The sequence below is a fragment of the Lutra lutra genome, chromosome 11 (assembly GCF_902655055.1).
Source record: "Lutra lutra chromosome 11, mLutLut1.2, whole genome shotgun sequence".
Classification (NCBI taxonomy): Eukaryota; Metazoa; Chordata; class Mammalia; order Carnivora; family Mustelidae; genus Lutra; species Lutra lutra.
Genome location: NC_062288.1, coordinates 50,549,469 through 50,574,453, shown reverse-complemented (window position 1 = coordinate 50,574,453; position 24,985 = coordinate 50,549,469). Strand labels below are relative to the sequence as shown.

The following is a 24,985-nucleotide window of genomic DNA, read 5'->3' as shown; positions in this document are numbered from 1 at the left end:
AATGATTACTGGTAACATAACTGCATTTCATCACAGGCTCTAAAGTGATCAATTTTGTGCTCTATGTGAATACAGTTTCTAAAACACTGTAACAGGAAGATGTTATAGATTTCTACTAACCAGATCACAAAGCCACATAAAAAAAAAAAATCAAACAAATTAACTACTTGTTTTTTGGAAATACTTGTCAAAGCAAATGAATACTCAGTGATGAAAATATCCTATATAAAATATCATAAAATACTAAATTTATTCATAGAATCTGGGGCACCTGGGTGGCTCAGTTGGCTTAGCATCTGACTCTTGATTTCAGCTCAGGTCATGATCTCAGGGTCATGAAATCAACCCCGAAGCATCCCAGCTCTGTGTTGAGCACATGGCCTACTTGGGATTCTCTCGCTCTCACTCCCTCTGCCCCTCCACCTGCTCATGCTCTCTCTAAAAATAAGTGTTAAAAGGTTCATAGAACCTAATGAATCTAAGTTAGAATATTTGAAGAAAAGAAAAATTAAATTCCTTATCCAAAAAGATCATATTATTAAATGTAAGAGCCAGGATTTAAATACAACTTCAACTAGACTCAATAAGAATATTCTACTATTCTTTTTAATCAACCATGTTTCAATTTGCATAGATTTGAGAATAAAGGCCATGCATTAAAATTTATAGAATTTATAAATTTTATAGTTTTAGTTATGGAAACTATCATGAATGTTATAATTAGTTACATGCTTTAGAATATGAATTCTGGGGGGAAAAAGGCTCAATTATAAAAAAGTAGATAATACCAGAGATAAAAGAAACTTAATACTATATGATGATTTTGAATGTGCTCATCTTTTAGGCAAACCACCACAGATATTTCTAGAATTAAGAAATCTCATTTGCTGTAATACTTTGATACCAAAATTTTTGTAAACTACTTGGTATACAGTGACTTTAAAGTATAGCAATGCAGATAAAAGTAGCATACAAATCCCATGAATGAAAAGCATACATATAAAACCACCAAACTTTAAAAAGCTTCAACTTCACAAGTGCTTTTTATATAATTCATTTCTCTGCTTATTCAAACTCATTTTTCACATGTATGTTTCTCAAGATAGTGTTCTGGGTTACACAGACAGCAAAACAGGATTGAAATCCAGAGAAACACACAAGCTGAAGATGAATAAACACAACAGCTCTCTTTTGAAAACCTAATTAACTGGAAATGAACTGTTAAATAACTAAAAAAAGGAAGATGAAGAAAAGAGCACAGATAATTTTTAAATTTAAAATAAAGTCAACAAAGATCCCTGGTAAACAACGAGATCGAATAAATGTGAGCTCATCACATCATGTAAATTACCTGTTGTCATCGTCCCCTCTCAGAGCATTTTTTGACTTCGTGAATTTAGAACATTCCAATATGTAAATATTACTACACTTTATAAAATGATGATTGTTTAAGTATGTGTAATGATTCAAGAATTGGATGTCGTTCTCCTCTGTCACCTAGTTCTTTTTTTTTTTTTTTTTTAAGATTTTATTTATTTGACAGAGAGAAATCACAAGTAAGCAGAGAGGCAGGCAGAGAGAGAGGAGGAAGCAGGCTCCCTGCTGAGCAGAAAGCCCGATACGGGGCTCGAACCCAGGACCTGGGATCATGACCTGAGCCGAAAGCAGCGGCTTAACCCACTGAGCCACCCAGGTGCCCCTGTCACCTAGTTCTTAAACTAACCAGAAACTGTTCCCTATAAAGGCAGGAGCTGGGAATTAGAAACTCAGATCCCCAAACTCACTTCCGTCAGGCTTCCTAAAACCTAGACAAAATTAACTCTTTCTTGTTTCTAAGTTTCCTTACCACAGATTAAATTTATAGACCTCAGTTCTAAAGATGCCACAAAGAATAACCCGTGATTTAGATATAATGGAGGAAGTAAAAAACCTCACAGTTAACAAATTTTAGTGGTGTGATATGTACTATGAATATTTCACCGAAATAACAAACATTACATGCCACTGATCCCTACTATTGCCTCACTAAAAGAAAACTTTTCTGCCTTTTCTACCTCATTAGATACTTGGGTCTCAGCAGAGATATGAATTAACCATACCCATGTTTTTAATTTTGGGGATGTTGTCCAAAGGTAAAATAATTTAAACACAAACACTTACATAATGATGCATGTTTTAAAAAGTGATAATGAAATTTAACCTAAATTTTTTTATGTGCTGCAACTGTTCTTTCTAAGAATAAAACATTACCATACTGATTCCGATTGGTCAACAAGCCCAATGTCCGCTGTTTGACCTGGCACTAAGAGACACAATACGGGAGGAAACAAGCCTTTCCCTTCATATCAACCAATTTCAGAGGCTGGGCTGTAACCACCCAAATCCTAGTCTCCCCAAATAAACGATTATTGATCATAGTCATTAAGTTATTTAAACTTATTAGATATCTTCCCTCTCAGAGGTAACATGATATTTGAGTTTAATACTTATTTTATGCAAAAACAAAACAAAACAAAAAAACACCCAAAACCAAAAACAAAACCTATTTTGTGACTTTAAGGCTCCACTTTTCTTTTTCTAACAAAGCAAGGTTTAATCTTAACATTCTAGAATTTGGTGAAAAAGTCTGAAAGTAATTTTAAAGATTTTAGGCTTTCAGCCCGTATTTCCAGGACCTAAGTCCACACTGACTTGTCAGCTCCATTTGGTCATTTAACTGTCCTCAGGTCTGCACTGACTTGATCCGTCTTGAGAGGCAAAAATGGCCCTTTACCATGTTTAATTATCCACATCAGAAAACATCAATTTTGGATTTGGGGTATTTATTTTCTAAAAAAACACTAAAGACTCTACGGAGAAACCTCAAAGATATGTAATTTCGAGAAGTCTTCTGGGGAAAAAAGTAGGTAACATAGAAGAGCAATGTTACTGTGGAAACTGAATAGAACTTAAACAGCTTTTGCTATTTTAATTAGTCTCTCCTTATTAATATATTGAGGTTATTAATCCTTAAAACATGTCTACATGTGTCCACTGTGCAGAAACTAATAATAAAGTATCACCTTATTCTGGAATTTTTAACCTATCAAATTTACAAAGGGAGTGATTTATTTAAAAAACACTGAGTCTATTTGCACATTCCATCTATGCTGACAAAAATTTTAAGAGTACCAAGATTACCAGACTGCTGGGAGGTACAAAAGGAGCATCCAACGAAGAAGAAAACAACCAGTGAACCACGAACAAGATAATACCCGTAAAGAGAAGGCAAAGGAGCAAAGAGATAGCTAACGAATGCAAAGGGGAGTACTGATTTGAGAATAGTAACAGTTTATACTAACTTGTCCTAAAAAGATGTATGTAGCTTTCACATTTGCATCCTTAAATCCTTATACACATTTCACTGTATGAGCCAGCCAATCAGAGGCCATGTACAAAATTCTACTGCTATAATTCCACAAAATATTTCTCACATCTGTTTACTTATAAATAGAGACGAAGATAACTAATGGAATGAATAACTACAATTGGCTACTAACAGATTATCTGGGAAGAGCAAAATATTAACGTCTTACAGTAAGTTCCAGACCTGTATTTTTAAGTACATAATCTAGAATTTCAATTTTTGCATTTTACATTGTCTTTCAGATGTAAGTTAGTGAAACTGAGATAATATTTACTGACCGCCTACCATGGGTCAGACATTGCTCTAAGTGCTTAAGATACAGCAGTACACATAATATCCCCAAGGAGTTTCCATTATATTTAGTGAAACAGGCGCAGTACTTTTAAGTACACCAGAAAAACCACAGCATGATAATATAAAAATGAAAAATTTTATAATGATTAGCTCATCTGCAGCATAAAGAGTATGAAGTAAAAAATAATTCCCTGACCAGTCTCTTCATTATCTAGAAGATACACAGTTCAAGAGTTTTCAAGGATTAAACATCCAAAGATTTTCTCAATTAGTTCTTCAACTCAAACCAAAACCAGTATCTAACAAAACTTCAGATCTTCTTACTTCCCTTGAAAATGCTACCTAAGTATTGCATTAATAATATTGAATAGGTACATTTCTAAAGGGTTTCCCATACTCTATTTGTCACAGTTGCTGAGACACTATTAGAACTATTAGAGAACAGAAATCTTTTTCTCCCTTTTTTTCTTTTTGGTGAATTCAGCACCCACACCATTTAGAATAAAGTGCAATATCAAATTACGAAGAAATTGCTTCTTACTTTACCATAACTGAAAAATGCCTAAATCTTGTTCTAGTACTTCAAAGTTATATTTCACAATGTTTTGACTAATTAGAAATGGATAGATATTATCGTACTTAAACTAGAAGTGCTCTTTTCAGACTGTCAGAGCAGTAAGGTCACAGCTCCAGAGTTTAAGAAGATCCACCCAACCTGGATTATTTAAACTCGCAATAAATAGATGTATTTTCTTGGAAAAATATCTATTGTTACAGTAAAACTTGAGTTTCCTTTCTAACAAGATTGTATGATTACTCGTTTATATTGTTCTTTCCGCAGGAATTCACACACCCCCTGTTTGCATCCTGTTATTCACTTAGAGCTTCCCTTCACTTCGCTATACTATTTCCCTAATAGTGGGAGACAGGCTTTAACTACACATAAAGATCCTCATCAGTCAACATGCTCCAAGTCTCCTTGTTTGCACCATTTAGTATATGTTCAGGTCTTAGGAATTATCTTGAAAAATTTATTGTCTTTGTCCTTACAAACTACCACACTGCCTTCCTAGATCATGGAGGTCTGGAGAAGACTATGGGATCTTTTCTACTGATTATTTCCCTCACCTTCCACCTAATTCTGTACCTGTATTGAACAACCTAAGAAACTACTTAGGGTATGCAATCCACTGAAACCTAAGCAAACACATTTACAGTCTTCCCAAAATTTTATACATTTCGGTTTGTCTTTCTGAAGGCCAAGAAAAAAAATTTTAAGTAATTCAGACATAATCAAAGCCAAGTTAAATCAGTGCCTCAGACTCACCTAGGATGCATATGAAAAATACAGATTCCCTGGTTCTACATAGGAACTACACGGAATCAGCATAAGAGGAACATGCCCTAGAATCTGCTAAGTTTTAATAGGCTTTCCATGTTATTCTCATACATAATGAAGTTAAAATATCAGTAATGCAAAGGACCTAAAATGAAAGGTAATATAATTGATGAAGGAATGACACATATAGAGTAATAAGATCCTTCTGTTAAATACATTGAACCAGAATAAAAAATAAACTCATTAATGAAAAGTTAAGGAAATAATTTTTAACACCTAAGAACTCCATAACGAGCCCTGCTAAGCTATTGCATTCTTTATAAGGTAGGCTTAGAATGTCCTTTACTTGAGACAGACATGTCTAACCATGAAAAAAATATACACATACATATGTATATATATATAAATTTATACATTAAATATGCATATATTATCTTAATTAGCACGCACACATGCGCGCGCACACACACACACACACACTGCCTAGAAAACAATAATGATTTTAATACTTAAATGGCAGCTGGCTACTCGCTAAGCTGTTTCAATCCTGATCCACCACTTTTGAACAGAGCACAAAAAAATACATTTTTTTTTCACTTTTTAACATTTATAGTTTGATTTCCCATTACAGAGGAGCAGAAAAAGAAAAAGGCAAAATGACTAACATCAATTCATCTTTACCAGAGTCAAGGAATAACATCTCTCTGGCTTCTGGGCTTTAAAATCTCTAAGGGCAGGGACCACATCCTACATGTCATGGAACCCCTCCACCCAAAGATCAAGCCATGAGCACCGCACGTGAACAAACGCTGAGGGTTCGGATAGCATTCCACAAAGCCAGGAGTGCCTCGAGGTTACAGTCTACAATAGGGGCTCCCAAACTGCCACATGCATCTAACCCCACCACTCGACCAGAGTTTGACTCTGCAGGTCTAGGGTGGTGCCCAAGACCTGGCATTTCTAACAAGTTCGCAGGTGACACTACTGCTGCTTGTTTGGGGACGGCACTTTGAGAGCCACAGATCAGGGGAAAGTCTTCAGGACTCCACTATATAAATGATTCCTAGAAAAGAGAAGTAACTGTCATATGGTTGGAAAAACAACACAGGGCATCTAGAAACCAGGGTTCTAGTCCCAGCGCTATCACAAAATGACTACGTAGTTGATAAACATACACACGCACACCACTGAATACCACATAATCCATCTCTAAGATGAAGGATCTGGTGTAGATGAAAACGGAAAACTCAAAGACTTGATAGGTCAGAAAAAATATAAGTGTCACTATAAACCCTCAACCGCATAATCTTCCCTGAAAGGATCATCCTCATATCAATGTATATTGCCCAAACCACAAGTGTTAAACAACATGGCTTTGATCCAAGATAAAGAAAATACACAGCAAGCAACGGAAAAAAATGTCCAGACTAAGCACTCAAACCATTTAAATATAAACCTAAAGGGAAATAACTGTTTTGCAATATTCTAAACACAAATTATAAATTCAAGCATCTGTAAATGTGTCTAGGGCAGCAGTAGCAGCAGCATCTGAGAGCTTGTTAGAATGCAAAATTTCTGGCTACCACCAGAAATTACCTACAGAATTAGAACTTTCATCTTAACAAGATCCCTATGTGATTTGTAAGCACATTAAAGTTTGAGAAGCCCTGACAGGCCACTGAGATTTCGACCATTAATTCTTTACTGCTGTTTGTAAAATAACATGATATATTTAAAAGACTGAACATTTCCTGAAAAAAAAAATCTATGTCTTACTTATAAACAGATAAAAGGAGAAACTGCGGAATTATTTTACATGAGAAGATACACTGAAATATTACCTTCAAACAAAAACTTCCATTTAAAATACTGTGAAATAACATATGGTTAAAAGGTAACCACCTAGCTCAAATCACTAACTTCAGGGCTAAGTAAAATGAGGTATAGGGAAGCTAAGTGGTTTGATTAAAATCAAACAGTTTGTCATTGGCACAATGGAGAGTGAAATCCAATTCTACCGACTCCTATAATAACATATTCTTTCTGGTGGAAAAAAATTTAAGGACATTTTCCTGGAGTAAATTACACAGTTAACATAAAGTAGAAGTGTACCTAATTTTTAAAGAATGAAATATCTACACAAAACATATTGAAGGAAATCAGCAAAAAATATGTCATAGTATATGTGTTTTTGTCCATTAAAAAAAAAGAGAGAGAAACTTTCAAAATTTGAATTGGAAGAAAGAGAACTGGAATCTGATGAACTAATAGGGGCATAACATTCAAACATACGATTTTCAAAGGATGATACCACATGTCATTTAAGTGGCAGCATTTTTTTGATGAAAGAATCTGGAACACTTATTTTTAGAAATACTAAAAGTTTGGCTTTGTTACTTAAATTTTACCATACATTAATAAACAAAACTTCTTACCATCAAAGAAGCTCTTGGCTCTTAGGTAACTGACACTAAGCCTGAGAACTGAAAGTTTGTCCAGCTTATTAATAACATCTTGGGGAAAAGGCAGCAGATTGGCCAAACGGTCCAACTCTGTATTAAGTCGGTCTCTATGTCGCTTGGAAGGATTTGACTTGATTCCTTCAGCTGGGATTGGCTTGACACTGAAACACAAATAAAATACCACAAAATACTTTAAACTACATCAAGCAAAAATTTCTGTTGTATTATAGCTCCTAAATATTTCTCTAATCAAACAAACACCTAAAATGTACTTCAAGTTAACATAAATCCTCTCAAAATACTCCTTTCGTATCTTAATTAAGAAAAACAAGGGAGTGGGTAAAATTCTTCATAATGTTTTATTAAAAGCTTATGGACCCATCTTAAGAAAATGCTGAGTACATCTTATGTACCTCATACTTCCTCTATTTCATACATTTGTGGTATCATGATTCCCAATAACAAATCCTAGTGGATTTTTCTTCAAACCCAGCCATTGTTATGGAAAGAAAAAAAAAGAAATCTGTAATAAATTATGTGAAAATTATGCTTCTTTTGCTATCTTCTACAAGAAGCATCTTGGAACAATTTATGATGTAGATAGATAAGAACTACCCTAAATAAAAAGCTTATCTTTATCACCCCCAACTTCCTCTATTTAACACTTTCATCCTGTCAGTGACAAGTATTCAAAGCCCTCTGGTACCTCGGATGGTCATCCAGCATCTAATGGGGTCCTCCAACATTAAAAAAAATAAAATTGACTTTGTTTATTTATACTCATTGATCGACAGATATCAGATGTTAACTGTGATTACTGGCAAATTTTGCTTTTAGGACTGGTCAACAATTCCAAATAAATATTAGCTTTCATAGTTAATATCTCAATTAGAAAATTCAATGAAACTCCAACAATTAGCATGATTTTCATAAGAGAGAAAAGATATTTATGGTTAGCAGTAGAACTTGAGCTTAGAAATGAGAAACTGGGTAACTTCACACAAAGGGCTTAGCCAGGTTTTCACAGCAGATATCCACTGTTTAAAATGAATTTACAGATCATCAGACATCCATACTGAAATATAGAGAAGAATACAGCAAAGTAGATCATGCTTCTGCACCTTTCCATTTGCCATAAAATAAAAACTTATGCAGGGTATTCTTACAACAAAGACTCTCCCACCCCAGTTTTTATTGAGAAAACAAAGAGATTTTCAACAATTCAAATTATAGTATCTTAAAAATAGAAACTAGCTTGAATATAGTGCTATTAATTTGATTTAATCACAAATATTTCTAGATACTTTGTTTTCAATGTCATATATGGTGAATACTTTATATATAAATTAACAAGTCAATATAAAATTTAAATGTTTTAATACTGTCCCTAACAAATAATTTCTAGAACTTGTCTATTTCTATTTTTATTCCAGTTTATGTTATTTCTACAAAATAAGAGTTAATAAATTGATAAAGTATATGGCATTAATTCAAAATAAATCAGGTACTTTCTCCAGACTGTTTGTATAACTGCATACTTAACAGAAAATGGTGACTATTTCTCTAGGTGTTTTCCCCTAATCATACTACATTTATACTCAAATTCAAATTATCTTAAACTTCTTCAATTAATTTCAACTGAATTCCAAATGTTACCTATAATGAATGCCGACCTCACTGAGTAATTCTCTACTGATTGATCACTTGTTAATACAAATATTTCCTTGTACTTATCATGTCTTGGGTAGTCTAGGAAGACATTCTCCTACATATTCAAAAATTATGATAGGAGCAAAGTATGTGAGCAAAGGTTTGAAAAAAGATTTTTATAGACAAGGTGATATCTGAGATGGGCCTTTAAAGATGAAGAAGGTTTCAGGAGGAGGCAGGACTGAGAAACGATGAACTGTGATAAGTCCCCTGTGTGAAGTGTGAAGCCCAGAGAGCAAGAGAGAGGAGAAGGGGGAAGCTAGTTAGGCCACATTCTTGCAACAGTGACTGCCTACCGTGGGCCAATCAGACGACTCAGCAGTGAACAATGCATACTAAAGTTCCTGTTCTCATAAAGCTTACATTTCAGTGGAAGACACAAATAAATAAATGAATGAACAAACATAAGACTTTGGGGGCTGGTAAGTGTTAAGAAGAAAAATAATAAGCAAGGGAAGGAATTAAGGAGTGACAAGGGTGCTGGTTTTGAGAGCTGGGAAGGGTCTCTGGTGTTCTGCTGCAGCACTGACGTAGCTACGGCCAAAGAATGAGCCCTGTGGGTGTCTGGTGAAAAAATGTTGAAGACAGAGCAAACAGCAAATTTCCTCCCAGAAATGGTATAAAGTTAGACTTTGGTATCTAGGATTCATCTTTCAGCTGGGATTTACATGACCATTCTTGTATTTTACTAAGCTGACTCTGGCTATGGAGAGGACGAAATGTAGGGCAGCTCTCACCGAAGCTAGCACCGCTTTCTGAAATACAAATCCATGTCACTCCTCAATTCAAACCTATCAGTGGCTCTGCACAGTCCATGTTCCTTAGCCTAGCAAAAAAAAAAAAAAAAAAAAAAAAGGCTTCTGGATCTTTTACAGTCCCCTAACTGTCGTCAGGCCTCATTCCTCCAACCAAATCCTTTCCTGTCCATTATTCGCTAGAGGGAAGAAATTACTTTGTTACCAATATATACTTTGGTGCTTCATACATGCTACTCTCCAGAATTCTCCTGTTCTCTTCCATCAGCTTCAGAGCCCTGCTCAATTCGCTTACTTTTGTGAAGTCCTCCCTGCCCTACTCACAACGCATCCCTCCTGTACCACTTCTGCACCTTGGGCATCAGATGCAAATGTCTTATACAACCACTCCATTAAGGAATATCCTGTGCAGATAGCATTTCCAACAAGCTGAAACTGAAATCTTGCACTCCTGGTAGCTTTCCAGCAATGATTATAAAACATCAGGGAGAAGACAGTAACAAACCTCGTGGCGAGACAAACTGATAGGACACAGAGAAGAAAAAGAGCACTCAAGATATTCCTGCACGTGGTACTGCTGCCTATCTCGTGCTGGCTCCCAGCTGACTTCAACCCTGAGCTAGGGCAAAACCCTTCTTTGCAAGATGTCAAACTGCCCACAGCTCCCGTGTGTTATTATGCACATTATGGAAGGTTTAGCATGCGATCAAATTTCCTAAGTTACATAACCGGTGTTACATATACTTGTTTGTTGTTCTTATTACTATGTAGCTTTTATCATTTTTGTATCTCTGTTGCTTAGCACAGTACTTGACATAGAGTGAACTTTCAATTAATGTCTGCTGATCAGAAGTATCCAGAAAAAAAGTAATCAGAGCCTCGCCAAAGGCAGTGACAGTACACATATCTGGCATGAGACGTTTAAACATAGCACTTTGTGCCCACCACGAAGTTTGCTATATACCAAGACACAAACGTTTGCCGATGGGGCAAGAAAGTATGGAAGAGGAAAACACTGAATGAGGGAGAGGTTGCTAATTACTGAAATTTGTAGCTTGAGGTAATAACTATATTCCTAAGGGATGGTACACCAAGGAGAAAGAGACTTGAGGACTGACCTTGATGATACCAAATTTAGGTATAAGGTTGAGGATGAGACACAGGCAAAGACAACAGAGGATGAATTATAAGAAGATGGGAAAAGATCCAGGGCAGAATATTTTAAAAGTTACACAACAAAATCAAATGTACAGAAAAATGAAGTAAGGTCAGAGCTGAGAAGTATCCAGAGGGCATGGCATTTCAAAAATACACTGTTGTAAAAGCTAAAGTAACAGACATGACATGCTTTTTCACTGATTTTCTAAGAAATATTCAGAACTGGGCGCTTGGGTGGTTCAGTGGGTTAAAGCCTCTGCCATCGGCTCAGGTCATGATCTCAGGGTCCTGGGATCGAGTCCCGCGTTGGGCTCTCTGCTCAGCAGGGAGCCTGCTTCCTCCTCTCTCTCTGCCTGCCTCTCTGCCTACTTGTGATCTGTCAAATAAATAAATAAATAAAAATCTTAAAAAAAAATATTCAGAACTATTTTGTGAAACTATTTCATCCTTATCTATACATTTTAAAGATGCATATAATAACTATAGAGAGTAAACTTACATCCATTGCACTCGACTTTGGTTACACTAGTACTTTTACTTTTGTTACTGCCTTTAAATCTATGCCAAAATATACTGCCAAGCATCTATTTAAATAAAAAGCCACATCTGAAATACAAACAAACATCCCTGTAAGATTAGATTTGAAAGATCTGAAGTAGATATCTCTTGAAATAGAGACCGCTGATGTTGATATAGCAAAGGAGCTATTTATTATGTTTTTTTAAACTTTACCTCAGAAACCTTGTCCCAACCTGCAAATCAGAACTGTTGTGAAATCAAGACTCTAGTTGACTCCCTGCCGTGCTTCTGTTTTAAAGCCCTGTGTGCTGTTAGTACTGCTGTTAACAAGTCCAACAGCACAGCCAATGCCAGTTTGAGCGCCATCTTTAAAGCCTTTTTCATATCCCAGTGTAGAATGTCTTAGGGGCATCTTTAGTGCCCAGTGCGGAAAGCAAAGTTAAAATTTTAACCCAGTTTAGTCATAAAAATTACCTTAACTGTAAATGTTTGTTTTTATACATTTATCATAAAACCTCAAATGACATACAAAGATATAGCTTCAGTAATCCTTTGAGATTAAAGCAACATTTTCTAATAGAGATTACCTACTACAGTACTGAGTCTGCTCTATCAGCATTTTCCTCTCAGTGATTTAATCTACTCCCAAATGTCTTATTCCACATACTAATAAATTGTTTGTCTTTACTTCCAGTGTCTCTCATTCATATTTTCCAGAACTTGGGCACCCCCTTCTCTCCATGTGATATGGTACTACTCTTCACTCAAGCCAACAGCCAATTGAAATGTTCTTCAGTAAATCTCTGTACCCTAGTGACTATACTCAAGCCATTCATTCATCATTTCCACCCCATGGCTTCAGTGTGCACTTATTTATCTCTGATTGTCAATGTTGAACATGTAATGTCTTAAATTATATGATTAATGTAATGTTGGAGAAGTGATCTTTAACACAAATGAAGTAAAATTTCATTGGCAAGCTAAATACAGGTGAATATTTTACTTCCCTAGATGGGGAGAAAAACATCTATAAAAACTTCAGAGAATTCTAGCTGGAAGCCACTTTTAATGAGTCATATTTCTTCAGTCATTCTCTTGCTGTCACTCTATAGCTGTGATAAGTCCTTTTTTTCCGAGGCAAAAAGCAATAACGTACAAATACTTTACAGTCTCTAGGACCTTATAGGTGAAAACCAGACCATGAAATATGCCCTAGAAATCATGGTTACTCCCAAAATCCTGAAAAAAAGTTACTGAAAATATTGCCCTTTACCTCTTCTTATGTTAATATACTTTTTAAAGGAACACACATAAGATATATCTACCACACATAAAGCACTAAAACAAAAATTGTAAGTGGTCAGTCGTTAAGTTAGTAAACAATGCTCAAATACCCATGTGCATGACAAATAAAAGACTGACCTAACCTTAAAGAATTTATCTTTTTTACTAGGAGGAGATGCACTGTAAAAAGGCAAAATCAAACACAATGTATCATACAATAATCCAGTTGCCACAAAAGTGATGCCCAAGAGTTGAAAAAAGTAAGAGCAGGTAGAGTAATGAGGGCAGGTTTCATGAAGATGTGACATGTAAATCAGATCTTAAAAGACAGGTAACTCACTTCCAGCTTCATGACCGCAGAGCATATAGCCCTCTACAAAGACCCTTCTCTTCAAACAAGTCGTGCCAGACAAGGAAAACATGAGACAGAAACAATAAACCTAACAGAGATCTAAAACCCAGATATTAATAATAAGAAGAAAAATAGGTAGAAACAAAATCAATGATAACATAGAACAGGAGGAAGGAAAATGTAATCATAGCATATTACTTTAGCTCAGCAGTAAACAATATTTACAGTTAAAAAATAATGAAGCATCAAAACTGTATTTAATCTAAAATAGTAATAAAGTTATATTGGGAGGGTGAAGAAAGATGAGGGCAAAGGAGAAATGAAAGAACACTAATTAATAACTATCACAATAAAAGATCAACAGATAGGGGCTCCTGGGTGGCTCAGTGGGTTAAGCCGCTGCCTTCGGCTCAGGTCATGATCTCAGGGTCCTGGGATCGAGCCCCGCATCGGGCTCTCTGCTCAGCAGGGAGCCTGCTTCCTCCTCTCTCTCTACTTGCCTCTCTGCCTGCTTGTGATCTCTCTCTGTCAAATAAATAAATAAAATCTTTAAAAAAAAAAAAAAGATCAACAGATAATACCTGTTATGCTAAAAAGAAGAAAGCATTATACACAATTTACTGACTTTTTTTTAAATTTACTGACTTTCTAAACCGTGCATGTGTTAATAGGAATACATTGCCAAAAAAAAAATTCAATCAAAAAAAGGGGGGAAAGCCAACAAACACCGAAAAATATAAGACAAAGCAAAGCAATATGTAAAGGATACCTCAAGAAGAAAAATCTCTACTTGTACTATTACTAACTACTATGACTACAACATACCATACACATACACATTTACATTCCCAACATTTATGTTCAATTACCTATCCCTCCTGTCTTTTTTGCCTATGAAATTGGCAAACCACATTTTAAAGCAAAAATGCAAGGGCACAGACACTCTCACATATAACCAATAGGAATAAATTTTCTGTAGAGTAATTTGACACTATATTTCAGAGCACATTTGGCTCCACCTTGAAAGTATGCATATAAAACTTTGAACTTCCAAATTCCATTTACAGGAATTTTTCCTAAGGAAACAACTAAGATTTGCCTGAAATTCATGTATCTCAGGAGTGTTCTCTGAAATACTGAAGTATTAAAAGGTTGGAAATAACAGAATTTACTCCCAAAAGAAAAACAGTTAAGTTATGGAATATTCACATGATGGAATACTATGCAGCCACTGCAAACAGTATTTTAAAGGGAAGGAGGGAGGTAGTAAATTAAGAAGATTGTAGGAAAAGACTAAGAGGAAAGAGCATGAGTGCAAGTGTGGAGTTAAACAAAAGTCTGGGAAATGGTAAGTCATTTATTTCAGAACACTAAGTACATAAGGAGAAACACTGGATATTCAGGAAATCCCTAATATACAGGTGTGCCCTATGTATCACTAAACTTATTCACATGAGCAATACTGTGAAGTTGGTAATAACATAAGCTTTGGAGCCATAAAACGTGAAATCTGATATTCAAACTCAGGTTTTTTCATTTACTACCTGACAATGCCGAATCTGAACCTCAGATTTCCATCTATAAAACATATTTATTTTAAAATAAAATGTATATAAAGCACCGTGCACACAAATATCACAGTAAGTCCTAACAAACAGTAGCTTTTTGATAATTAAAACACTGTGCAAAAAAATCCACTTTCAAAGAACTGTGGAAGTAGAAATGTACTATTGTTAGAGATTTATATGGCATTGATTTCTAAGTACTTGTCCTAACTACATACAATGCTAAGCACGTACTATGTAAGTTTGTCAGTGGAGTAGCACCTTTCAGCCTAACCATAACTGAGAACATAATCATATACTGCCTCTTACAGGAGAACTGATTGTTCTGTGATAACATAAGCTGAAATTCTTTAAAGAATAGACTTTTACATTTCCGTTTCATTTATATCATCAACAATCTTTACAGTTTATAACAAGCTTTTGTTCTGTTAAGTTTAGTTGTGAAAGTGGCAGTATAGGTGCTGACTGTCCTGCTCTATTGGTCAATCACTTGCTCAGATCTACAAAAGCAAGGAAACTAGACCTCATTCTTTAACTTAGACCTAAAGCTCCTTCAATTTATTTCTCACTTTTCCCTCTATTTGCCATTTATTTTCCACAAATGCTGATAACTGAACACTTTCACTTACTCATTCCACAGTTCCAATATGTAAGAGTCTTTACAGTCACTATGTACAAACTAAGTTAAACCATCTGAGAGAAAAATGATGGTGAAGCAATAATACGTAATTCAAAAGACTTATCTTTTTATTTTAAAAGCTATTTAGAGGGGCGCCTGGGTGGCTCAGTGGGTTAAAGCCTCTGCCTTCCGCTCGGGTCATGATCCCAGGGTCCTGGGATTGAGCCCCACATGGGGCTCTCTGCTCAGCGGGGAGCCTGCTTCCCCCTCTTTCTCTGCCTGCTTCTCTGCCTACTTGTGATCTCTGTCTGTCAAATACATAAATAAAATCTTTTTTTTTATGGTTCATTTAAACATAAATAAAATCTTAAAAAAAAAGCTATTTAGAATGGTATCATAGTACATTTATATAAAACATTTTTAGTAAAACAATACATAATTTTATTCTAAGTATTATATAAATGAGGCTCATTGGACTTAAATAGAACAGCAATTTAGCAAATATTGCAGGAAAGACCATTCTTTTGTATTACATAACATTATTATTATGTTAATAAAGGAAAAAGGATCATCTAAGACTAAGAAGTTATTACCAGTTCTGACATTTCATGATGGCTATCTTGACCACCATTACTGAGATTATCATTTTTTAAGCGTAGATAGTATTTACTCAACACCTATTATTTACCAACGATCAGTAATACCTTCCTAGAAATACAGTAAATTGAAGTTCCACTAAAACTTTCTCTGTAGTAATAAAATTTTTAAAATTATAAAAATATATAAAGTTATTATTAAGAAAAAAGATTCTATTTAACTCAATAGTGTGCTTTTAATCTATCTTGATGAGACAAATTAAGAAAGTTAACTAAGCAAAGTAAGCAAATGAAAATACTTTCATCTCCAAAGAAAATAAAACAGGAAAAAATTTAAGTTTAAAAAAAAAACAAAACCTGCCTGCCTTCCAAGCAGGGTTATTACATATAGAGTAACACTTTAAGGAAAGAATCCATTGCTAAGGGTATCTTATGAAAATGCCTTTAGGAACATGGGTCTGGTACAAGGTTGGTTCATATGCTTTAATTTCCTAATTTAATTACTCCAAAAAGAAAGGAAACATTTACTGAGCATCTACTATGTACAAGATACTTTAGTGGGATTATACTGAACACACAGTTGTATTTCCTACCAATTAGATAATTTTCAAAGTGAGATTTGCCACTAGAGGGAGTTTATCTTGTTTGATAAATTCAACTGAAGATGGACTGGAAGAACTTCAGGTTAAAGTTATCACCTACTTAATTCCAAAATTTTATGGAACTGTATATTAAAATGACTGTCTAAGTAACAGTCCTATAATTATAATAGCACATTTTTTCATTAAAATAAAATAATTCTCACTTAAGGGATTAAAATTAAATAGATCTCAATAGCATTTTCAGCTCAGACTGGATCTATTTTTCTGACAATGCTGGCCTATTTTAGACCTCGTTAGCTAAAAACTAGTAACTAAAAATTCATATTAAATTTAATATTAGGTTTAATGGCTACATTCCTAAAAATGAACTTTGATTAATTGCCTTCTAGAGTGAACCATTTTTCATTCAGGTAAAAAGTTATAATCAATTTCACCTGATTCTGTAAATGCCAGGAGTAGGCTTTTCTTCAGAAGCAATATAGTGACATTTTGAGGTATTTATAGGACTAGAAGCAATGCATGGTGCTCAACAAAGATCTGATAAACATCTACACTAACTAAAATAAAATGAAGGTGAATGTGGAAAATGCTTTAATTACACTGTATTATGAGAGATTATTAAATACAAATATATTAAAAGGTTTTAGGAAGTCTATTAAAATGTTAAGATAAAATAATGAAAGGTACATCTTATACAAATAAAAAATAATATATTTAAAGGGAAGATCTTTAATAAAATGTTAGTTAAAGCCAAAGTTGTTAAACTTTATAATGAATACAATACTAAGGCTTTTGATTTTTTTTTTTAAAGTCATCTAGATACTTTATTACAACAATGACTGAAACCTAAAAATTCACCACGGAGATGTTCACGTTTTCTAACCATACACGTAAAACCCATGATGTCTCTATTTTATATTATGCTAAGTGTACTACTATATTAATAAATACATAGAACAGGCATTTGGGATACCTCTCAATTTTAAATAACCATCAAGGACAAGGTTAAGTTAGGCGAATACATTTTTATATAAGAAACCACTCCACAAAATGCATGTCACAGAACTGCCAAGACACAAAACTGCTGACTAGGCAGTATTCCTAATGTCAGCCCCACTGCAGGATAAGACTTTGAATTTTAATCAGTATATTTATAGGTTAATATCCTCTGTTAATCCCAACCCTAAATCTGAAGAACTATGATAACTGAAATTCTAAAAGGAAATTAAAACTCCAGAATAATGACATATAATGAAAATAATGAAAAATCCAGCTACTGGTTCCAAATCAAAATTTTAAACTGTTACTTTTCTGAGCTGGATTAATAACCTAAATTAAGTTTTAAGCAAAATGCACACTTCTGATTTGTGCTGAGTAAACGTTTGTGTTCTTAAAATGGTTTATGAAAATTTGAAAAATGTTAAGTAACTCAAAGATCATCATTAATAATAAACACATGAATACAGCCAACTCCCAGTAGTCAATCTGTGTCAAGCACAGATTTTTTTCTAAAACGTTATCTTAAAGTATTTACCATCTTACACAAATATCTCACCAAAACAAACAAAATATCTAAGTTTCTAATAGCTCTATTAGAATTGACAAAACTTTGAAGCAGGAGGAAAAGGTAATTAAAGAAAGATGCTAGGAATGCAAACGTCTGTCTCAATAGTTCCAGCTCCAAATCTTTCAATTCACACACCCTAAAATCACCTCAAAAGTGTAAGGAAGTTCCCCCAAAGGGTGGCTGAACATACAAATCCCCCACTATATCCTGTCCACCACACTCACTCATCCCCGCTACCACCTCTATATATTTTACCGATAGATCACGTTGAGCGCTACAAAATTACTGCCAAATAAGTAAATAGAAGCGCAGCAGAAACCCAGTTGCAGGGGCCGAAAAATATATTCACAGGAACTCAGAGCCTTTCTTACAGACGGCACGTGTTTAGCTCTTTAAAACATCTGGCCCTACCAAGGAATGGGAATAATAACCGTACTTTAACCTAACCCATGAGGATATTAAAAGTGGAAGGGGATTTCAAGGCGGTTTTATGTTAACTAATCCACCAGCCCCATAGGGCAGGCTAGACCTGTCAACAAATTAGGAACACAGAAAAGAGAACAGGGGTGCAGAAGGATGGGGGTGCGAGAGGGTGCGTGCGCGTCGGGGACAGGGGGAGGCGCGCAATTTTTTTAATGCAGTAATTAAAAATGGAAAAATCCAAGGCCTGGGTCTCTCCGCTGGCCTCCAAATCTCGATTCCACAGACTGTATAAGGAGTGAACCTAATCTCTAGACGGCGAGGATTTGGGGGCGGGGTAGCGCCCCCCCTCCCCGCACCAGCACAGGGGACGCGCTCCGGACACTTACGTTTTCTGCACTGGCTTCCGCCGCTTGCGACTGGCGTAGGTGATATGGGCGCTGCTACTGTTCATGGTGCCTAGCCGGCGGCGGCTCCTTCCCGGGAGCGGGCGAGACTGCCCGGTGCCCGGGATCCGGCAGCAACCGGGACGACTGCAGTAGCCGGCGCCTGCTTCCACGAAGTCACGCCCCGCTCCACCTGCGTCCTCCCCAGGAGGTGGCTCAGACGCCGCGCGCCCCGAACCGGGGCTCCAGTAGCCCCGCGCGGCCAGGTGAGTTACCCGGGTCTGGAGCGGAGCGGCGAGGGGCGGAGACCCGTGAGCAAAGCGGCGCAGGTGCCGTCTGCACCGGAGGAGGCGGCGCTGCGCTGTCCGCAGGTGAGGCGGCCCGGGTGGAGGAGGAGCCTGGCCCGCCTGTTTGGAATCGTGGCCTGGGTCGCGCGCTGTGGCGCCGCGCCCCGTGACCGTCGCCGCGGCCCCTTGGGTAAGGGAGGCGCCGCCGCGCTGCTCCTGGGGCTTCCCCTATGCCGGGTGCTTCCCGCCTGCCGAACTCGGACTCCGGCAGCACTCCGGTGCCACCAGCTTCCGCTCGGCTACGCGGCTGTCTCTGGTCCTGGTCACGTTCTCGGGACCGAGCGTCGAGTAGACTCTCCTGCGGAGCCTCTCGCAGCGGCACACACCGGCTGAATAGCAGTCGCGCCCCCGACCCCTCTCGGGCTCCGCCCACATATCGTAGCCCCGCCCCATCCTATTGGCCCCGCCCCTCTGTTTCATTCCCTTGAGGGCCCCACCCTCCCTGCGTGTGATGACGGAAGACGTAAGGACGCGCCCCCGCTCTCCCTTCCAGTAGCCATCTTCTTGAGGTCAAGGAGGTGGAGACTGTGGAAACATTTGCAGTCCAGAAAAGAGGTGTGACAACAGATTATGTAGTAGCCAAACTCTTTGTAGCTAGAGTAGCGCAACACAGACATACCAAATAGTGAGCTTAACTTCACCTACGTGAGAGTGACTCAGCAAACTTTTGGCTAATAATTAGAGCGAGTTGGCAGATAACCAATGGGACTCTAAATATTTTCCTAGAGGGGAAGACTTCATTCAGGAGGCCACACACAAGTTGAACTTGAAGGCTAAGAGTTTCCCTGGCCTTTAGTTTTGTTTTGTTTTGTTTTGTTTTGTCCGCATGCTAGACAATATAGTATCTTTTCCGCAGCCAGAAAAACATTATTCTACAGTCAGATTTCAGTGGAATGGAATGGAAGCAAGGAAGAAGGAAATAACGCAGCATTTGGAGATAATAAGTAATCTGGTAGATTGGAGAGAGGAGCTGGAAGTGAAGTTCAGGAATTCTAGGACCAAATCACAAAGCCTTAATGAAGACTCTAGATTTTGTCCTGTAGTCAATGGAAGCCTTTTAAAGATACTCAGCAGGAAGTGACCTTGTGGTGTCTCGCAAAGTCACTCTGGGAGGAACGTGCAAACTCAATTACAGGAGAGCAAGCCTGGATGCAGGGGGAGTAGTAAGAGAGTTGCTGAAACAGTCCAGGTCAAAGTCCAGGGAAGTGGCAGTAGGACAGAAAGAAGAAAGAACAAATAGATGATGATAGAAAGGGATAAGGAAATAGAAGAAGACATCGATCTCAAATGTCTTCAAGATTTCTGACTCTGTGCTGATAACCAGGATAGTGAACACAAAGAGAGAAATATGTTTACATGTCAGGAACAGAAGGATATCCAGACTAAGATGTCTAGATGATATCTCCCACCATATCCATTCCTACAGTTTGATATGTCCTCAGGCCTTTTCCACCTGGCGAGTTTGTAACCTCAAATTCCATGCATCAATAAACTGAACTTATCATTTGGTTTAGCTGAAACTGCTTTATCATTGGCTCTGCCATTCTGTAGATCACCTATGAAATATCTCCAACTTCCCTTCCAGTTCTAATTATTACAGCAAATGCTATTACATTTTATTCTTTGCAATATCCCTAATTCATCTCCCTCCACTTTATTCTTCAATAATTACAGAAATAGAGTGCCCAACTCAAATGGCATACTATTTGGGATTCTTTTTTTTTTTTTTTTTTTTTAGGGAAGAAGGGAAATGATTCTTTTTCTCTTTTTTCTTTCAGTCTAGAAGGCTGTATGATTTTATCTTTGAAATAGAGAGTTGTTTTTTTTTTTAAGATTTTATTTATTTATTTGTCAGAGAGAGAGAGGGAGAGAGAGCAAGCACAGGCAGACAGAATGGCAGGCAGAGCTAGAGGGAGAAGCAGGCTCCCCGATGAGCAAGGAGCCCGATGCGGGACTCGATCCCAGGACGCTGGGATCATGACCTGAGCCGAAGGCAGCTGCTTAACCAACTGAGCCATCCAGGCGTCCCCTATTTGGGATTCTTAAACTGATATTAACCTCTCCACACCTTAATTCATCAAGAGTTATTTTGAGGGTAACAAATTTGTGTCAGGAATTGTGCTAGTACTGGGGAGATAATGGTGAACAAAAACAGAAATGTAGGGGCGCCTGGGTGGCTCAGGGGGTAAAGCCTCTGCCTTCAGCTCAGGTCATGATCTCAGGGGCCTGGGATCGAGCCCCGCATCGGGCTCTCTGCTGGGCAGGGAGCCTGCTTCTCCCTCTCTCTCTGCCTGCCTCTCTGCCTACTTGTGATCTCTCTCTGTGTCAAATAAATAAATAGTCTTTAAAAAAAAAAAACAAAACAAAAACAAAAAACCAGAAAGGTACCATGCTTTCCAGGAATATTGTAATATTGTAATCTTTTAGGGAATTTGACCTATTCATTAAGGCAAAGATAGGCTTTTCCAAAAAATGGTAATTGAGTTGGGATCTGAAGGAGAAACAGAGTTACCTAGGAGAAAATAGGGCAAGAGCATTCCAAGCCAATGCAACAGTACAAGCAACATCCCTTTAGTCAGAAGGAGCTTGGCAGGTGTGAGGGACTAATAAAATATCAGGGCATCAGTGGTGAAATTTGTGTTTAAAAAGTATCGTCATATCTACAGGGTGTAGAACAGATTAAAGAGGGGAGGAGCAGAGTGGCATGGATGAAAGTAATACTCCTTAAGAAACCATTTGCTATAGACTACCCCGGAGATGACAATTATTGACACTAGAGGAGAGGATGGTGGAGATGAAGAAAATTGAATAGATTCCATAGATATTTGGGAGGTCTTGGAGGATAGAGTGGACATATGACAGTGAGGGAAGAGGAAGTATCAAAAACTTAATAGTTTTCTGGACTATGTATCTGGCTATGTTACGTAGCATGTATTTTTGGAAATTATTAATTTAGCATGGATCTCTCATGTTTGAGGTACCTTTGAGATATCTAAGGGAAGATGCCAGGTAGGCCATAGAATATACAAGTTTGTAACTCAAAGCAGTCATTTAAGCTGGAGACATAAATTTAGAAGTTATTTGCTTTTAGTTGACAGAGCATGGAGGTTTTAGGATACAAATATATTCTGGGAAAGAAGGACTAGTCTCTAAAGAATTTCTATTTAATATCTTATAGCTAAATAAAAGATGATGGACCTAAAAAACCAACTGAAAGAGTCACTAGAATGGTAACAGGAAAATAAGCAGATCACCATGTCATGGAGAACAAAGTGGAAAAATGTCAGGAGTGGTTCACAATATTGAATGATGGTGATAGGGTCACATAAGATGAGAACCAAAAATGTCTGTTGGCTTCTCAGTGTGGAGTCATTGATGACTTTAGTGAACATTATGTTGGTAGTGAGCATTATGATGGTGGACACAGAATTGGATTTGTGATGGAAAAGGGCATAAGCAAACACAGACAATTTTTTTTTTTTTAAGGGCATAAGCAAACACAGGCAATTTTTTTTTTTTTTTAAGTTTGGCTGTGAAAGGGAGAGACCTAGGATGGTAGCTAGGACAGGAGTAAAATGTGTGTGTGTGTGCGCGCGTGCATGCGTATGCGTGTGTGTGTGTGTGTGTGTGTGTGTTAGTTAATGGAAGATACTCAAGCGATTGAGAGAGAGGAGAGATTGAGATTGACTGTGTAAGAAAGATAAGGAGCAATTAAAAATAGTAAAGACAGGGACGCCTGGGTGGCTCAGTTGGTTAAGCCGCTGCCTTTGGCTCAGGCCATGTTCCCAGCGTCCTGGGATTGAGTCCCACATCGGGCTCCTTGCTCAGTAAGGAGCCTGCTTCTCCCTCTGCCTCTGCCTGTGCTCTCTCTCTCTGACAAATAAATAAATAAAATCTTTAAAAAAAATAGTAAAGACAGAAAGGAATGAGTGCCACAGCAGAATAGGGGAATTAGGAGTATATAGAAGATTAGGTAATAGTGGAAATAGCTCCTCTAGTGCTTTACTCTTCATAGTGGTCCACAGCTTGTTAGAGAGTTATAAGAAAGGCAGACTCTCTGGCTGTCCTTACTGAGTCAGAATCTGAATTGAACAAGTTCTTTCAGGTAATTTAAGTGTACATAAAGTTTGAGAACCACTAGTCCACAGAAGCTGGGGGAAAGGAGGACAGTGGGTGAAATGTAGTAGGCTGGTAATTTTTGATCAGAAAGATGAAGGAGATATGATGAGGCTGGTATTCTAGCAGGATCTACAAACAAGCCAGGTGTGTTTTGTGCTTGATGGTTTTTGTTTTAATTTTACAAGTCTAGGAAGGAAAAGTAATTTGGAAAGTGGCAACAGGGAACTAGGTGGACATCCACCCTATATCCTGGATGTGTAATGAAAGAAAATAATTAGGCACCATTCTGAAGATGATTGCCTCAGTGATAGCTAACTTTCAGTTTAAGGCAAAGGAGGGAACCAAAGATGACAGTGCATACAGGGAACTTTGATGTCTCTATTTTACCTTCTCTTTTTTTCCTTCATCCCTGTATTCCTGTCCATCACCATTCTATCTAAAATGTATAAAGTGTAAATAATTTCCTCCTAGCATAAGAACCTCAGGGGTAAAAATGCATATTGAAACTTAATTTATTTGTGTAGCTTAAAACTTCTTTTAGAAAAGAGATAAATGAAATGTACTAACTCCCATGAACTGATATTAATTTAGTGTTTTTACAAAATGTCTACCCTTTTTAAAGTTGTTAGTTACTTGGCATAATCATTCTCTTATTTTGTCCTACTTCCATACCATAATTTTCTGTTTGACTTCAGGACTATTTTCATTATGCAGAAATTCTGTGAAGCTATACATATCACAGTCTTAGTTTAGTAACTGATCTTTGTATAATAGATCATAAGAATAAGATTATCGGAATTTATTTCACTTTAATAGTAACACCATTCATTTCTTTGACAATTTTTGCTTAGTATGTCAATGAAATCAGTCTTGTGTAGTATAATTCAATTAAAAAAAGAGTAGCCATTTTCTAGAAACTATCACTTTCTACCTCTAACATGACCACTGTTGAACATATTTCTCAAAGTGTGGTTTATAGCCATCAGTCAGATTTTAAAATTTTCTGTGAGCAATTTTTATGAAATAACATGATTTCTTTCTTATAATAAATAATTTGCCTGGAAGAGTTTATGAATATTTTACTGCTTCATCCAAAGTGACATTAGCCTTTTACTTAGTTTATGTGAGATTACTTTCCGAGGTTTCAGGTGCAGCTATAGGTCTATGAGTTCCTTTTTCCTGCTAAGTATTATAAGGAAACAAACTAAGTTTTAGGAATGGTATTATAAATAGCAGCTGTTTTAGAATAAAGGAAAATAACTAAATTGAATGCTAACCCTATTCTGTCACAGTACATGTATTCATTCATTTCGCCAACACAATGATATCGGTTGGACACCATGCAAGCCGCTAGTACCCATGTAGTTCAGTACTTCTTTCACTCAATGACATCATATCTTTGTGATGCTGGGTTTTTGTAAATTGTAGTTATAAAACACAAGGACCTCAAGAAAATGACTGTGAAATAGGAAATGAGGGTAGTGG

General features: G+C 37.0%; 1 protein-coding gene across 1 annotated transcript in view; it reads right to left on the bottom strand.

The window, feature by feature from the left end:
- Positions 1-19,740, bottom strand: part of AHR (aryl hydrocarbon receptor) — a 58,717-nt gene extending 38,977 nt beyond the window's left edge. The window contains exons 1-2 of the mRNA XM_047695061.1: positions 19,038-19,740; positions 7,475-7,662 (exon numbers count right to left, since the gene is read on the bottom strand). Of these exons, the coding sequence (XP_047551017.1) occupies positions 7,475-7,662; positions 19,038-19,102 (253 nt within the window). The 5' untranslated portion in view covers positions 19,103-19,740. The remainder of the gene's footprint in view (positions 1-7,474; positions 7,663-19,037) is intronic.
- Positions 19,741-24,985: the final 5,245 nt, after the last annotated feature.